This window comes from Lytechinus pictus, chromosome 2, assembly GCF_037042905.1.
Source record: "Lytechinus pictus isolate F3 Inbred chromosome 2, Lp3.0, whole genome shotgun sequence".
Classification (NCBI taxonomy): domain Eukaryota; kingdom Metazoa; phylum Echinodermata; class Echinoidea; order Temnopleuroida; family Toxopneustidae; genus Lytechinus; species Lytechinus pictus.
In genome coordinates, this window is record NC_087246.1 from 63,640,228 (window position 1) to 63,658,431 (window position 18,204).

At 37.1% G+C, this 18,204-nt stretch overlaps 1 protein-coding gene across 2 annotated transcripts in view; it reads right to left on the reverse strand.

Moving 5' to 3' along the window:
- The window catches only part of LOC129253819 (splicing factor 3B subunit 3-like), a 33,215-nt gene extending 15,282 nt beyond the window's left edge, over positions 1-17,933 (reverse strand). Inside the window, exons 1-14 of one of the 2 annotated variants that reach the window (XM_064095371.1) lie at positions 17,821-17,933; positions 15,838-16,102; positions 14,642-14,718; positions 12,355-12,621; positions 11,227-11,368; positions 10,092-10,204; positions 9,154-9,216; positions 7,596-7,774; positions 6,933-7,098; positions 5,265-5,360; positions 4,334-4,406; positions 3,497-3,648; positions 1,870-2,025; positions 147-302 (exon numbers count right to left, since the gene is read on the reverse strand). In XM_064095371.1, the coding sequence (XP_063951441.1) occupies positions 147-302; positions 1,870-2,025; positions 3,497-3,648; positions 4,334-4,406; positions 5,265-5,360; positions 6,933-7,098; positions 7,596-7,774; positions 9,154-9,216; positions 10,092-10,204; positions 11,227-11,368; positions 12,355-12,621; positions 14,642-14,718; positions 15,838-16,063 (1,866 nt within the window). In that variant the 5' untranslated portion in view covers positions 16,064-16,102; positions 17,821-17,933. Of the gene's footprint in view, positions 1-146; positions 303-1,869; positions 2,026-3,496; positions 3,649-4,333; positions 4,407-5,264; positions 5,361-6,932; positions 7,099-7,595; positions 7,775-9,153; positions 9,217-10,091; positions 10,205-11,226; positions 11,369-12,354; positions 12,622-14,641; positions 14,719-15,837; positions 16,106-17,820 lie in introns of both variants that reach the window. The other variant, XM_064095372.1, reaches the window with a different exon arrangement.
- Between the last annotated feature and the right edge of the window lie 271 nt (positions 17,934-18,204).

An 18,204-nucleotide genomic window follows, 5' to 3' on the forward strand; every position in this document is an offset into this window, starting at 1 on the left:
TGCTTTTGTAAAATTCATATTTTAGATGATACAACATAGTTCACATAATGAAAGCTTTTTACCACAGCTCTATAAAGGCTATAATGATGCACAATGATAAATACAAAGTATGAAATATCCAATCCAAATTGAAAATTAAGACTTACTGATTGGTCTAGTGAGATGATGCGTACAGTGTTGTCATCAAGACCTACAGCTAAGAACCTTGCTCGTTGTTCACCCGAGGGCACCGTGGCAAGGCTCATGCACTTCACATCAACATTCATCTCCTTCCTCTCAGTGTATTCATTCAGCTGTCCTGTCTAAATGTTCAGATGATACAAAACAAATTCATATTACACTTTATGAATTAGATTTCGGGAATATTTGAATGATGCTAGAGAGGGCGATTCATGGGGAGCATTTCATGAAACAAATAGTCATTAATTTTCACTGACAATTTGACTCTTAGCCAATCAGATGCAAGGAATTCAGTAGCTTATAACTAATAGAGAAAATCACTATTTGTTTCATTAAACATTTCCCATAATTTATGTTTTTTCCACATATATATCTTGTTCTAACAGGACTAATTGGTTCAAATCTTAACATCTAAACTGAAGTAGTCATAGCAAGCAATAATTTCATGAGAAAGTCTATAAAATCAATGCTAACTGTTGGCAAGTCATTGTAAAAATAGATTGTGTATTAAAGTTTACTCAAACTAAAACTTTATGAGAATGTGAAAGTCGGCACACTGAAGATTGCAAACACAGATAGGCACACATGGGACAATGTATTATTACTGCTTGGAAAGACCAATTATCTGGCAGGAATGCCATCTTATACTGCTCATTTCTGAATAATTATGTACTTTCTACAAGGAAAATTTGGCATTCTATTGTCATCTCTACATCCAAACATCTCATCTTTATTATTTGATTCTGTTCTAGATAATTTTGATACTGTTTCTACAACTGGAATTTGTCCATTTGGTCAGCAGCAAACAATCTGTGCTGGCCGCAGAAAAACGTTGTTAGCCTAACAGAGCGCTAACAGTAAGCCCAGTCACATCTCTCGGATTGTGAAGTTATTTATTTCAATGTGTAAGTAATGCATTATTGTAACATGAGGCCTTGCTGCCACATTACCGGTTGTAACAGGGCCTCTGCTAGCGCGTTGTTGGCGCTAACAACGTATCTGTGTGGTCAGTACTGATCTATAGCAACAAGGAAGCATCCATTAATCATAAAATGTATACCATTAAGCTAAACTGAACAAATAGCGTTTCAGAGAGGGTAATTTTTAGAGGTATTTTTGCTTCAAAAATTAGCCTAAATATTTATCTGACCTAGCAGAGGTTAAGTACAGCTCAGAAACTCCTTAATGTCATCACCCTGTATTCAGTGGATTGACAGATAAATTGAACATCATTGCTGCACACATATGAAGGTCAGTATACCATATTCACTTTGAACAGCATCAGCTCAACACCCAAACTTCTCAAGGGTGCAACACTTATAGTCTTTATTTTATATAAATATAAATAATTTTGGAATACAAAACTTTGTGTATTATGCCTAGCATTGAGTATGAAAACTCTAGCTGGAATGCTCCCCAGGGACGGGAGAAAGTAGCCAGAATTTGATGACCAGGGGCCGGTTTTCTAGAAAATTCGCCTCCATTGTAACTTCCATAGTAACAGGGATGGGCAGGAAATCGCAATCAAGGTTTTCATGGATGTTACAATAATGACAAAGTTACCATGGATTTAAGCCTTTATGAAATGGGTCGCTGGAGAAAATTATATCTGAGAAATACTTAGAGATGCTGTTCAAATGTATCAAGCACTATATAAAACAAATTATTATTGATATTGATTCAACTTACTGGATCCATTTCAAAGTAGACGAGTTCTCCACCTGTCAGTGCAATGACTACCTGTCTCTGGTTAACAGCACACTTAACAATGGACTTCTTACCGGGGGTCTTCCATTCATTAACACGCTTGTCTGCACGGATGTGACGTATACCATCTGGGTAGATCTAAAGGAGAAAAAAAAATCAATATTGGTTTTTGTTGTTATCAAAGGAAATGATTTACAAATGACTAAACCTACAACCACTCAAAATACTTGTGTACTCCATAAGACCTTTTAGACAAAACAATTTTCTATGTGGTTCTAATATAAGATCATGCACAATAAAATCCCTAATTATGAATAACTTGTTACACCACACATGATCATAATTATGATAATCTCAATTTATGCCTGATAGTATATCAGGGATGCCACTAAGTGTCCTCCAAAAATACTGAAACTTTTCGCGGGCCAGGTCAGTGTCCAAGAAAACATTTAGGGGGGTCCACCTTAAATTTTGGGATGGACACAGGTAAAAAATTGGACAAGCAAAAAAAAAAAAAAAAAAAAATTAGGAGGGGGGGGGTCTGCCCCCACCTCAAATTTAGGGGAGGGGGAGAGGACCAAGTGGCTTCTTACCTTGTTGTGATCGATGACTTTGAAGTCAATTAGGTTTGAAAAACTGACGGTAATTAGTTGTGTGTTTCTCATAGAATGCTAGACCAAAAGCTTCAGTCTCTGTATTTTGGTTGTTCAGCTGAACCGCGTTGGCTCCACTCACCAATACATAGACTGAAGAGTTGTTAACATCGTACTTGGGAAACAAGGGGTCTAAAAAGGTTACTTTTTCACGGTTTTTCCGATGTTCGTGGATTATGAAAATATGTCCTCACTAAAAACTGGCTCTTTCGCTAGCCAATGTCAGCCGCCATTTTTTTCTGGAAGTCAACGCTAACGACAACACCTCAAAATGTAGCGCCCTAAGTGCTGCCGTTGCGTGTATGCTCGTTAATTTTCACATGTATTTGCAATGGAACTGCGCACTTAGCAGTGTTCGCGCCGTTTAAAGTCGCTCTCTGTGTATATCGTGTAGCTAGCGCATTTGCGTAGCCATGCGGTCCAGTCGTTTATGCGTTAGTCGCATCTTACAGCCGTGCATGCGTTAGTCGCATTATACAGCCGTTTCAATAATTTCAACACTATATTGATTAACCCGAAAATCAGAATTTTGGTTTTAAAATTCGGAATTCGGAATGGAGGTCGAAAAATCGGTATAATTCCGCCAAAATCGGAATGGTTGGCAGGTATGAAGATGTATGACATGGAATCTATTACTGAACTTCATTCAGGATTAAGTTGCTAGTAGAAGTACTAGTAAAGACTGATATTTGAAGAAAAAAAATTGCTTGGTTTTGAGTGAACAAGAGCAGTCTCATTTATCTCTTCAAAAGAGAGACAAAAGAGTGTATACTTTAAAAAAAAGTCACTTAAAAAAAGACAAAAAGACAATAAGTTTGGAGTAAAAATTATTGTATTTCATGGTATAATTTTCATGCTTGTTGTAAACTGATCATGTTGTAATTATGCAGTCATTTTCTGTTATATATTAATTACACAGACACAAACTTGAAATCATCTCTTTTGTTAATCTTTACCTGTAAGAGTGCATCATCTCCTATAAGTGATGATGAGAGGGTCGGCGTGGTACCCAAGAAACCAGAATCTGTCACTTCTTCTACAGTCTCACCGATGGAGAGGACCAGGGTGGCATTGACGAAAGACACAATGATGTAAGCATCATACTCATCTACACACAGTTAAAAAAACATAAGCCATACTCAGATCATCTAAAAACACATCTCTTATAAAGTCCACATATGCAGAGATGCTACTTAGAATTGATAACCATGTAGGAAAGTCATCTGAAATAGGAATTTTTATTGTACACAAAAATACAGGTGTTTCTACATTTAAAGTATGATGAAAACATGGGGATCTTACTTTCATTTGCCCAGTACCAGTTAGTATACTTTGAAAGAAGTAACAATTGACTTTAAACAAACAAGAACAAAAAAAAATCCAGATTCACACACTAACCAAACCATGCCCTGCAACATAAATCTGGGCAAATGACTGTGTGCATGATTGGAAAAAAATTGCTTGCACAAAATGATTAATGTGATTCATCATAAAATACTTCCCTACAATCGAGATTTAGCCTTTGAATGCGAGACCAAGGACTCCGTACCAAAAACGTGTGTCATCAATCAACCAAATGGGATGTGTATTGCACTTGATATTGATCCCAAAATATTTGTGTTACAAGATCCTGGGGAGTATTCCATGAAAAGTGTTTTGTCAGTGATTTTCACCTACTAATTTGCTCTCAGCCAATCAGATACAAGGATTTGCAGTTGCTTATAACAATAGTCAGTGAAAAGGTCACTATTTGTTTCATGAAATGGTTACCTAGGGTTTCATAATAGACTTACCATCTGATTTCTTCTTGACAGTCCATACAGCATTGGGGTTACCAGGAAGCTCTGATACAGCCATTTCAGATACCTAGAGATGATGAGATAGCAAGGAGTCAAAGGACGAAGATTTCTTTCTTTTTTTTTAACCCGTAGAGGTCTGCAACTTTTCTCAAAAATAACGATTCCATACAATTCAAATTTACATTGCTTCCTATTGATGCGAAATGCTGAATAAAACTTGTAATGCTGCTTTGTAACCCTAAAGACTGCACTATTTTGATAACTTGTGGGTGATTCAGCCCCACCACTCCCACTTAACCATGGCTGTAACTGCGCAATAGAAACAAAATCCAGCAAGCACATCATTACCAATAAATGGAGAAAAAAATCAATAACTAATAGATTATGCTCATTTATGCAGAGAATCAAAGGCTTGCTCTAATAATCCTCAAAACTGCTATACTTTGTATACATACTCTTTGCAATACACTTCAAACATGAGGTTAGCTAATGGAGAATATTGTCTCTCATGCTTTGTCCCTGTTCTTCCCATACTATTTTTAAAATTGCAATGAGTAAAAGGAATATCAAAATACAAAGAATGTAACTCAAGATATCATAGTGAATCCATACAAATGTCCCTCAAACTATACTGCCATTTTTTCTTCACCAATGAGTTGTGAACATAGGATTACCTAGTAAATGATAAACAAAATTATTCATACCACTTAGAAATTTACAACTCCTCAAAGTGACTTGCCCACCTGAAAACATTTTATAGCTATCATAAACAAATAAGTAATGATCCCAGTTTCATATCATTTCAATAAAACATTATAATTATTATTATTAAACTATATGAAGCACTTAAAATCAATCACATCAAGATGTGATGACAATAATCATACAAAATGGGATGTTCTTTCAGCATAGAAACTTCACTTACCTCTAATCCATGCCTTAAAACCCTCATGGATGACCTTGGTCCTCTACCACACGCTACATAGAGCTGAGGAGTGTCTTCACTGGCTAAGTCTGCAATCTACAGGATTCAAATATGAAAATCAAACTTATTTCTTGATTATGACCCAAATTAAAAAAAAGGTGGGTTAACCTTAACCCATGGTTTATGTTGAGATTGCGGTTAAGTATGCTTGATTTAGCATGCATTCTCAACAAAATTCAATATTGAATGCCCACTTAAGGGTGAAAAATGAACACTTTCAGCTATGGTCAAATCCAATTCATTAAAACACATTTATATTAATTACAAACCAATCCAACAAGCATAAAGTGAGCCCCCTTTCACCTGCACTTTTACTATGAAAATAAATGTAACCCACCTTTGTTAATCCCACCAATGATTGATACTAATAATTCAATCACGATTATTTTGCAACTACCTTTTTGCATACAGTATATTTGGGCCTTGGTGCCCTAAAATATGAGTTATGTTATCTTTGCCAAAACTGTAATTACAAAAACAAAGCCCAGCACTATGATATATGTGATTCAGCTTTGTAAGTCATTTCAATAAGGTTTCCAGAATGTAAAATGGAAGAATCAAATCCATGATTATCATTGCTAAAGTTGTTCTCAGCCTAACAGCCATGAGGATTTCAGAAGCCCCTGACAATAATCAATGCAGATAATTCACAAATTGCATCATGAGATACACCCAATGGCTTTGTTACACAAAGCAGACGATGGATTGTAAGACCGGATTCTACAACAGATTGTATTGATAATTATGAGCAATCAATCATACAAATCAACTTTGAGATGGATTGCTAGACTTTGAGATACACTGCCGAGAGGCCATTTGCAGAAACAGTTGCAATCAAACGCAACTTTGATTACAACCAACCAACAGCATGTTATCAGGGGCTTCTGCTTGATTTTTTTTACATAGTTTTGTTAAAACGCAACTCTTTCAGCGAGTGGTCCAGGAGGGGGTGGGGATTTGTTCTTAATTGTGCAAGACCTAACACAGGACTGGTGACTCTCTTGAGCTAAATTATATATCTCTGTCTAGCCGATTTACAAGTACTATCTAAGAACATGTTCCAGTCGTGCAACGTGCTAAATTATATATCTCTGTCTTAGCCGATTTACAAGTAGTACCCAAGAACATGTTCCAGTCGTGCACCATGCTAAATTATATATCTCTGTCTTAGCCGATTTACAAGTAGTATCTAAGAACATGTTCCAGTTGTGCACCGTGCTAAATTATATATCTCTGTCTTAGCCGATTTACAAGTGTATCTAAGAACATGTTCCAGTCGTGCACCATGCTAAATTATATATCTCTGTCTTAGCCGATTTACAAGTAGTAGCCAAGAACATGTTCCAGTCGTGCACCATGCTAAATTATATATCTCTGTCTTAGCCGATTTACAAGTAGTATCTAAGAACATGTTCCAGTTGTGCACCGTGCTAAATTATATATCTCTGTCTTAGCCGATTTACAAGTGTATCTAAGAACATGTTCCAGTCGTGCACCATGCTAAATTATATATCTCTGTCTTAGCCGATTTACAAGTAGTAGCCAAGAACATGTTTCAGTTGTGCATAACATTACAAGAGAAACACCACCATGATCTATTAAACACACCTGACAAGCGAGAATAGGAGAAAGGCTTTCCAACTGGTCCACCTCTTCAAGGTTTCTGAGGGTACGAGGTGCAAAGAAAAAGGTATCCCCTTCCTCAAGAGGTGTAGCACTGCTGAATTCAGGCTCATCATCGTCGTCTCCAAGATGGGCAATCTGATACAGGTAGCTAAACAAGAAAAGGAGAAGAAATATTTATTTAAATCCCATGTAGAAAAGAGGCTTGTCAGTGCTGGGTTTACAAATTAAATTTACATGCATTTTGGGAAAAATACAAAATAAATATGCGTAAGCTAAATACTGGTTTGGTAACACTTGAGGGTTGAAAATAATTTTGCACTGGCGAAATGATTACAAAATTTTCTACCAAAAGCAGTGGCCTGTGAGGTCTAGGTTTGTAACTGACTGTACCCTGAAGTAAAATATAATTAGAGGAGCTTTGCATGAATCTAATAGTCTGTGATATTCAGTGTATATTATTTTGAACTACCAAAATCGTTGCATCTGATTGGCTCAGAGCAAGTTCAGTGAAAAGCACTATTTGTTTCATGAACGCTCCCCTGTACGTGAATGATTTCACAACAGGCACACAAAGCGTGGTCTACGTTATTCTAGGGTTGATCAATGCAATGATAATTCAGGCCATTTTACTAATATCATACTCACTGATTGCCATACTCTGATGCAATGAAGAGGAAGCCTGTCTTTAGGACATTCATGGAAGTTGCAACTGGAACAGTGTCAAAGTACTTCATGCGTATCTCTGTCACCATGTCATCATCTGTCTCTAACGTGATCTTGAAGATGTCACCTTGCTCAGTTTGGGCAAGGAAGAAAAACATGGACTGTAAGAAAGAGAAAACAACCATTCACTAAAATCTAGAATATATTGTATATACCACATACAAGTGGAATGCCTCTGGCCGTCTCACCTGCATCACGCGATTCAATATAGCAGCAGTGCTGATTTTGAAAACTACTATAACTCGCACAAGATGTTCAGTGATACTTGGTTACTCTTATTTCCACGTTTTATGAACTAGACCAATACACTTATAGAGATATGATGGCAATTCAACAAATACCCCCAACGTGGCCAAAGTTCTTTGACCTTACATGACCTTTGACCTTGATCATGTGACCTGAAACTCGCACAGGATGTTCAGTGATACTTGATTACTATTATGTCCAAGTTTTATGAACTAGACCAACACACTTTCAAATTTATGGCTGTAATTCAACAAATACCCCAATTTGGCCAAAGTTCATTGACCCTAAATGACCTTTGACCTTGATCATGTGACCTGAAACTTGCACAGGATGTTCAGTAATACTTGATTACTATTATGTCCAAGTTTCATGAATCAGATCCATAAACTTTTTAAAGTTATGATGGTAATTCAACAGATACCCCCAACGTGGCCAAAGTTCTTTGACCTTACATGACCTTTGACCTTGATCATGTGACCTGAAACTCGCACAGGATGTTCAGTGATACTTGATTACTATTATGTCCAAGTTTTATGAACTAGACCAACACACTTTCAAATTTATGGCTGTAATTCAACAAATACCCCAATTTGGCCAAAGTTCATTGACCCTAAATGACCTTTGACCTTGGTCATGTGACGTGAAACTCATGCAGGATGTTCAGTGATACTTGATTAACCTTATGTATAAGTTTCATGAACTAGGTCCATATATTTTCTAAGTTATGATGACATTTCAAAAACTTAACCTTAGGTTAAGATTTTGATGTTGATTCCCCCAACATGGTCTAAGTTCATTGACCCTAAATGACCTTTGACCTTGGTCATGTGACATGAAACTCAGGCAGGATGTTCAGTAATACTTGATTAACCTTATGGCCAAGTTTCATGAACTAGGTCCATATACTTTCTAAGTTATGCTGTCATTTCAAAAACTTAACCTCAGGTTAAGATTTGGTGTTGACGCCGCCGCCGTCGGAAAAGCGGCGCCTATAGTCTCACTCTGCTATGCAGGTGAGACAAAAACTGACCTATAACAACTTCAGAGTTAAACGTGATGAAGGGAGCCTCCAGTCCCACCCTCCCCCCATGATGAGCATGATGAAAAACATCTACAACCCAAATTTAGTAGAACTCAGTTCAACATGACCCAATGTATGGCCACATGAATACATAATTAGTCCAACTGAAGTCAATGCATTATTGGCCTGTTTCTAAACATTAACAGTTCTTACCTTTGTTTTGTGGGTCGCACTGCAAACAAATATCATACCCCTTTCAGGATCATCCAAGTCATTCTACATAAAGAGTAAATGGAAATAAAGGTGAAAACTATTAGGAATGAACATCAGGGACTAAGTAATACAAATAAGTTTAAGGTACAGATCAGTATGCTAGGTTGTATAATCAATTCAATGATCAGGTGAAACACGGAAGCATAAGCACATCATTTCTGCATAAACATAATGAATTATTAAAGAACAAGTTCAAAATGTATGCCTCTGTCTACAGTGATGACTGCCTCTGAACGCAGGCACAGTCACCAAGGCCAAGGGAGAATAAATATTGTAAGCTGAGTGTGTACAAAAGTATGGCCCAGAATGAAAATTAAAGTTTCTGAGCATGAATTGAGGCAAGAAATCATTTGGTTTTTGTAAACTTGAAAGTTATCAATTTGAAATTTATTGAAAGAATTATATTCCCCAAAACAAAAATGATATTGAGAACAATTATTCATGTGATAAATAGTGAGGATCCCACCAACGCGATCAAATCGCAAAAATATGAAGTCTTGTATCTCTTGCTGATAAAATTTCATTGCAATGGCATTGCGCAGCCTTATCATACATACAATGATCTACATGACCTTTGACCATAGAAAAAGTTTAAAGTTAATTGTTGGAACAATTTTCAAATTATGAAAAGAATGGTCCCCAAAATTTAACGTTTTTGGTGACCACTGTTGACAGAGGCATAAAGAAATAAAGATTACAGTAGCTGTATTTATTTCATTACAAGGAAAATGTATATTTGCTTATCATTGAGCCAATGATATTCACTTTTCCCTTTTTATCATCATTATAAAATTTTGGAAACCTACAGAGAAAGATTGCATGTGTCACAATAAGAATGTTCCTATATTTTCAATTGCTTGTTCATCTTTCTTCCTTACCCTCCTGCGTGGTATCGGCATCCTGATATCTGGTTGATCTCCCAAGTTCTTGTAAGTGATGTAGTTCTCGGAACAGATCAATACACCACTAGGACCATCACTTCCTCCGGGTACTGTAGAAAAAGTTGACAGACCATAATAAATCTTATTTGAACTTCAGGTACGAACTCCATGGATTCCTCATTGCATGCATTTGAAATTTGTGTCTCCGCAATTGCCAGATCAGACATATATTACACACCCAAAAACTGTCAACTTTTCAAATGATGACCTCTGCGACCTTTGAACTTGTGATCCCAAAATCTAATCATATAATTATCCTTCCCACATGCATACATGAACAAGGTTGATCGGATTATACCTTAAACTGTTCTTTGGTTATCACATGATACTTTGGTGAATGTTTGATTTTTTTTACCTTGAATTTGCAATCCCTGAATCAAATTAGACCACTTTCACTCACATATATGCCAAATTTGAAATTGATCCCTCAATCGGATTCTTTAGTTATCGGAAGAACAAAAGTGGGATAGATGGTTAGTCAGTCCAAAGGCATAAAAAAATATGATCAGACAGGAACTGTTATATCAACATTTAGTTTAATTCTAATAGAAGGAAAACCTGATTTTCTTTGACTGTATGAAAAATGTAATGGGGGAGGGATAGGCTTTAGATCCCCCAAACAAAGGTCAAGTCGCAAAAAAAGGGGAATATTTCAATAAAATGTAAGATCTGAATCCAAAAACTAAATAACCCTATACAAATAACAGTATGAATAATGAAATTAACATGGCAATTACTTCATCCAATCAATATACTCTTCAAATGGAGAAAGACACAAGACAAGGTATCTAATGAGACGTGCAGATCAGTATGCTAAGTTTATAATCAATTCAATGATCAGGTGAAACACGGAAGCATAAGCACATCATTTCTGCACTCTCTAAGGAATACTCCTAAATTCAACATGTACCAGTGTTTATGACATAGACTACATTTCCTACTTTATCCTGTCATATCTATTCAATCCAAGTTTGTTTTACGGCTACAGTGTTATTTTATACCTACTGCACATGAGTCTATTAGAGGACCCCTAGTGTGAGTCCACCCCCTCCTCTTTAAATCACATATTTACCTGCAATAAGTAAGTTTCCATATTCCTCCAATGGTTCACTGTATTTCCTAACCACATGGTTTAGCCCCAGGTCCAGTTCATAATAGGTAAGTAGTTGTTGGGTTGCCAGGGCCGCTTCCCCTGTTGGATCACTATCAGCATCCTATTACAAAAAAATAATCATATTCATTCACATTATCACCAGATATTAGTGCAGCCATCCAAATGAATAAAAAATCATTTAAAGAAATTACAATTTTAGCCAGTGTATATCAAATGAGATAACAGAGAGGGGGATGAAAAACAGAAAAAAAAGGAAAAACAAATTATAAGATCGTAATCCAAATTGGTTTACAGGTGAATCATCATGCACAGTCGAAAATTCTCCAAAAAGAGACTTTTTTGTTCTAACAAAAGTGCAGATCAGTATGCTAGGTTTATAATCAATTCAATGATCAGGTGAAACACGGAAGCATAAGCACATCATTTCTGCACTCAAATGAAAATAACAAAAGCAATTACCAACTGCAATTAGCTGATTATTCTTATGTAGATATCGGTAAGATTAGAATCCAGTACCTTGAGGTTCGAAACTCCACTCAGCATTAAATATAGGATCATAAAAATATCATATCAATCATACGATACCAATCATGAAATTGATATCCCCACACCTAAGTCACATAAATCTTAGCAGCACTTTAGATTCAATATCTTAGCTGGTGTAATTATTGCTGTAACACTAACACCAGTTTTTAAGATCAACTTTAAAATAACCCAACGTCATTCCAGCGGCCTGTAACATAATAGATACAGTAAATTGTACAACAAAGCATAACTTGAGTCTCTGGCAAACCATGTAGACAAAAAGTTACAATCAACTGTTAATATTAAGCACATTTATTCACGTGTTAAACAATCCCTGGGGGTGTTTCACAAAGAGTTAAGTGTGACTTAAAGTCATGCTTCGTGCTGACGCGCACATGATATGCAACGTGTAATATCATTAATACACAGTAGCATGTGTCCTTTGTACATGATTTGACCAATGCGGCGATGCCTTTTATATGGTGGCACGCAACCGGACATTTAATTGCGACTCTAAGTCATAATTAACTCTTTGTGAAACACCCCCTAGGTACTACTCACTTCATAGTCAATCTCCAAGCAGGCAAACATGGGGTTCTCAAAGCCAACATCAACCCCTACAATGTGGAATGAGAAGGTATTTGATTTATGGGCTTCCAAAGGGGATGAGATGGTCAGCCTAGCCTGTGCATCTCTGTTCAGGATGTATACAAGCTTCTGTTTCTCCAACGCACCCACCATGACGGCACGCCCCTTAGGGTCTACAGCCAGGAACTGACCGGGTACAATACGCCGACACCCACTTTTACCAAATGTCTCTTGATGGACCTTGAAAGGAAAGATAACAATTGTGAGGATTACAAAGTGGCTGTTAACTAGTGAGGGCTATTTCTTAATCTCAAATAATAGCCATCATATGGTCAAAATGGGCCTCTGCAGTGAAAAAAATACACGGGGGCGGCGGGCGAATTCGCCCCGGAAATGCCTAAAGTCGCCCTCGAAATCACCCAAAATCATGCTTTCGGGGGCGACATAAAATCTGAATGTCGCCCCCGAAATTATTGCCGAGTGATAACAACTCAACCAACCACTAGCGCCATATGCTCGAGCTCCGCTTACCATTTAAAAATCATCCAAAATCCACACTCAAAATCATGAATAAGCCTTGAAAATAGCGAGGAGCGCAGTTTCAAATTCCGAAGTTGCGTCTTTTTTCCTGTACCACGTATTTCCACACACATGGTACCAGGTATGGAAAAAAAATGAACGCGACGGTCGGGAAACAGTTGCATGTATAGGGGTCAATTATGACTACCACCATGTGCAATTTCTAATGCACATGTTTCCCCTACAGTTATCACAATTCTGTGATAAAATAATTCGAGTCTAGTAACCTATCATTGGTGAGTTGTCATTCGGCTTTGCTTTTCAAAACGGCCTATTAACATCCAAAATAACTTACCTTATTTATTAATTATAACTTAAAAATCATTTGTTTTATTTTTCTCGGGGATGTGGTAAATATCAGACAATAAATCATCAAACAAAGCTCCATCTATTTTACAAGGCCGGCGGCAGGCGCACGCATTGGCGCTTGTATTAGCTAGCCAGTCTGAGCTATGTCTCTCTGCCAGAGCTCTGGGGGACAATTCGCTCAGTAAAGGCCTCAATGATGGTGATTTTCTGTTTCAGACAGAGTTTACATTTCGGGTATATTATTCAAAACTGCCAATAAAGTTTGATGATTTCTTCATTGTCATGTATATTTAAGTTCTTAATGAATACATTCTCACCAAATTTAGACTCCCCCATAGAGAAATACAATTTTCATGGAGATCTGCGTTTTCAAAGAACTTCACAAAAAGTTAGGGTATTTGATAAATAATGTGGGCATTTATTACATGTACATGGCTGAGTACAGGGTATTGTACTGGAATAGACTGAGTAGAAATTACATATTGAATTCATTTATATCCAATTCCAACTCACAGTCACACCCACACACACACACACCCACCCACACACACACACCCAAGATTCTAAGCATGAAAAAAATAACTTACAAAATCATACAATATCAAACAAAAAGTGATGATTCATTAATAAGTGAACAGGTAATCCTCAAAATACAAAAAAGTAGCATTCAAAAAGAGCCCCCGAAATGCAAAAAGTAGCCCCCGAAAGGTAGAAATGGAGCCCCCGAAATTTGACAAAAAATTTAAAATGGAGCCCCCGAAAAAAAAAAATTAATTTTTTCCCTGGGCCTCTGCACTATGTTCATGAAGATTTCTGCACAAAAACAATGGAATATTACTTCATTCACTTTTCATGTATATGGTACATAAAAAAACTAGAAGTAGCATTACCAAATATTATGATCGGTGTCGGTGTATGCAACTTTTGAGCCATTGAATTTATATCAAATGAGCAAAATATTATGTAAATAAGTCAGCAAATAAAGTTGATGAAATCAGTCTTTCTTGAACTATATTAGATATCATACCTACATGTATCTACTCTTTATCAAAATAAAATTAAGCAAGCATCTGTGAATGTGAAAAAAGTTATATCAAATAATTCAACTGGTGTGAACTTATTTGATATCACTTTTTTTCTGTGTGAAATTATTTGACATCACTTTTGTCACATTCACAGCAAGCATCTGTTGAATGTGACAAAAGTGATATCAAATAATTTCACACCAGTTAAACCCACCATATGTGGGCATGGATTCAACTCATTGGATAAATATCACATTACGGATAATTTCAAAGACAAATTTCATTAATATATATCCCTTTGATCCCCCCACCTGAAAGTATCCTAAAGTATGTAACCTATACCATACCCGTTCAAGGCAGTTTTTAGCAGCATTGTATTCAAGGATGATGATACGTCCAGAGTCTGATCCAACAACTATGAAATCTGGTCAAAGAAGAAACATACAAATGGAACAATGTTAAAATGAGACAAAGTTAAAACATGCATCAATCAGCAGTATGGATACCAACTTACTGAATTTTGAGATAATCAGCATTCTATTGAATTCTATTGACATTTAAATGAAAGTTTACAACACTGAATAGTTATCATTTTCTGACAGTTTGCATAGCAACAGTCGGACACTTACAGGTTTAAATGAAAGTTGTCAGCACTGACTAAAGTTTCAGCTCTGACTAAAGAAGTGAAATCCTTGGTACTGAAAATCAGTAGCTTTTGACTGTGACTACGATAACTGTCAAAGAATAACAAATTGTCTGGGCTGGCAGAATTCTTGAAATGACAACTAGTGCTTCTTATTCTTAATCAATTAAAACCAAAGAATGTTGTCAGAAGACAAATATCAACTAAACACCTCTAAAATCATCACACATACTTTGTTATTTTCTTTAAAACAGTTAAAACAGTTAAAAATATAATAAATGAACTAGAAGGATAACATTAAACGCTTGCATTGGTGACACCAGTGGGCCAAAACAGAAACCATTCATGACATCAAACTTTAAACAAATCTAGTATTGGGATTAATGTTACTCATTGTCAAGTCATCGATAACATAATTTGTATATAAGGTAACAAACGTTATCAATGGACCTTGGCTGAAAAGTTGGTACACTTACACACCACATTTGTTGCAAGAACCATAACTCACATAGAAAATTATCATGAGATTACATAGGAAGCACAGTTTGTAATATATTAACAGATTTAACTTGATTTTAAAATAATTCATAGAATATTCAATCACTAATAACTGAAATTTTTGTGACTGAATAACTACATGTAGGCTTAAATTAATCCAAGGTCTTGGCCTTTGATATTTTTCTACCCTTTACAATTTTCTCAATATATGCTGAAATATAAAATTGTACCCTTTCAAAAAGTGGCCTCGGTCTTAAAATATCATTTATGGCCTGGAATAGTTTCTGAAATTCAGATTGATGATATATTTACAAAAAAAGCCGCTTCACATGGCATATATTGGCAAACCAATGGTGTGACAGTCCTTGCGAAGATTGCTGATTGAACCAGTGCTATACTGACCTTTACTTCCTCCTGTTAGCCTGAAAGGCATTAATGTCCTGATGATCCCAAATATCTCATGACTCAGTACAGTGTAGAGCTTGCCAGTGTTGGGGTCTATCTTGATCAACTCCAGGAGTTTACCCCGTCCGACCACCAACTCTTGCTGCTTGGTGCCAGCAAAGTTTCCATGTATGCACTGGACGATGCCTGTGGCTCGCTGAAGAGTTAGTGCATAGAGAAACATGGTTCAGGCCTGTCCTCAGCCCACAAAGGAGATGTATATCTGCTGGGAATTAGACGGATTGATTAAAAGTCGCTCATTCTCTGAGCAAGTCTTTACAACTATATACAACTCTGTCTAACTGAAAGCAGGAAACAGATTCATGACAGCTACATAGCTGCCAACTTTGACCGAAAAAATGGGAATTACTAAAAATTTCCAAAAATGGGAACACTCTTTAAAAAACAGAAATAGGTCAAACATTGAATTTTTGCCTGTCCATAATTATCAGTTTCAGTTGCTCCAGGTTACCTGGCCCTTCCTGGTCGAGCTTTGATTCTCATAAAATTTATGAGCTGGATTCGGACCAACTGAATTCTGGGTGGAAAAAATTATATTCTTGTTGGTGTTGTTTCTTTTGTACTTTTGCAAAGCAAGTATTCAATATGGGAGATCGTCTCCCACATTGGCCATGCGCCTAGACCACACAGAAGTAGATCTACAATCATGGAGGGAGAAATAGCTCTAGGATTCTTCCATCCTGCCATATTGCATCACGAAAGCAAATTTTGGGTGTCTGAAAGCCACACTGAAAAGTGTTGGCATAAAACGGGCTGATTTTGTGGAAAGAATGGCACAATGTTGGGGGCAAATTTTAAAAATGTGATCTGAATTGATTTTCAACTCATTTAAGATGTACAGTACCCGTATGGAAAAAGAACTCAGGGGCTTCTTTTGATGCTAAAGACAAGTTTATAGGATCATTAGAAATGAGGATTGAGAGATAAATTGCAAATCCTTATTTTTGTGTGTGTCGAGATTGCCATTTCCCCATGTGTTTACTATCGGAAAATTTAATTTCTGCTTGGCACTATTTGTTTCACTTTGTCACAATTTTACAATGAGATCTGAATTTCAAATTAAAAAAAATCATTCCATCAGAGTGTCAAAATTACTACCTGACACTCTGGATGATATGGACTGAAGTTAAACAACCAAAAGATTCGCCTGCACTCTGCTGGCAGGATGTTCGCCACATGTTCGCATGATTAGGTTGCTAACTTCAGTCCATATCAACATTACGGCGCACGGCGAATCCAGGCGATCCGCGAAGTGATGTCTGAGACTGAGGAGTGAGGATTCGAACGACATCGAGATCAAAGCTGAAAATAGTGAAATACAGCCGTTCCCGATCGCAATATTTGGAAAAGAGGTGGGTATATTGACCTCGAAATGTGACTGTGAGACTTATCATGAGTGACATTTGGGAACAAGTATTGGTGATGACTCTGATGAGGTATGACGTATGCTGGTATTAATCGGCCGATGCGAAACTGCATTAGCGCCACAGTGGCTGCACGATAGCGAGCCGTCTGACTCCGAGCCGTGTACGAGGAGAAATAAAAAAAAAAAAAATGTTAAAAAACTCCTCGAAACAGACGGCTGCCAGCTGTCTACGATAAACCTTGTTGTTATGCGTTACAGCTCAACCTCAAGATCAGTCTAGTACAGGAAGGTATAGACCAGATAAGTATCATTGTCCATGCAGCGCACCTGCGCACCGTACCCGAACTCCACCGACGCTCGGCGGGGGAGCTCCCAACTAAAATTGAAAAGCCTACATGCACGCCTATCAATGCAAAACATAGACGTTAGCGTTACATTCGCCTTTCAAAACATCGTTTGAAACACTTTATCATCCACAATATTGAAACAAAAATTAATTTTTCATATTCATCGACATTCTATCTAATTATTTTCAGAAGATTGTTTATATCTACCTCTATAATTGACAAGATTAGTATGGATTGATCATACAAATCGTTCTTGGTTCGACTCTAACACCTGTAAGGAGCCATGTTGATTTCCCGCTAACGAACGTAGAGGGCCTTAATCACTGAACTGGAAATACGTATTTTCAGTTCAGTCTTTGACGAGCTCGCGAAATTCGGAGGGGCCGCCCCCCCCCCCATGCGTACGGCCATGATCTTAAAACAAATAAAAAAAATGACTTAGGCCTATCTACACTACCGTACCTACGGGGGGGCAGAGGGGGCAGACTGTACCCCCCCCTGACGAGTCACAACCCATGCAAGGGACATATCCCTGCCCCCCCCCCCCTGACGAGTCTTGAAGACTTTTTTTTTTTTTTTTTGCTTTTAACA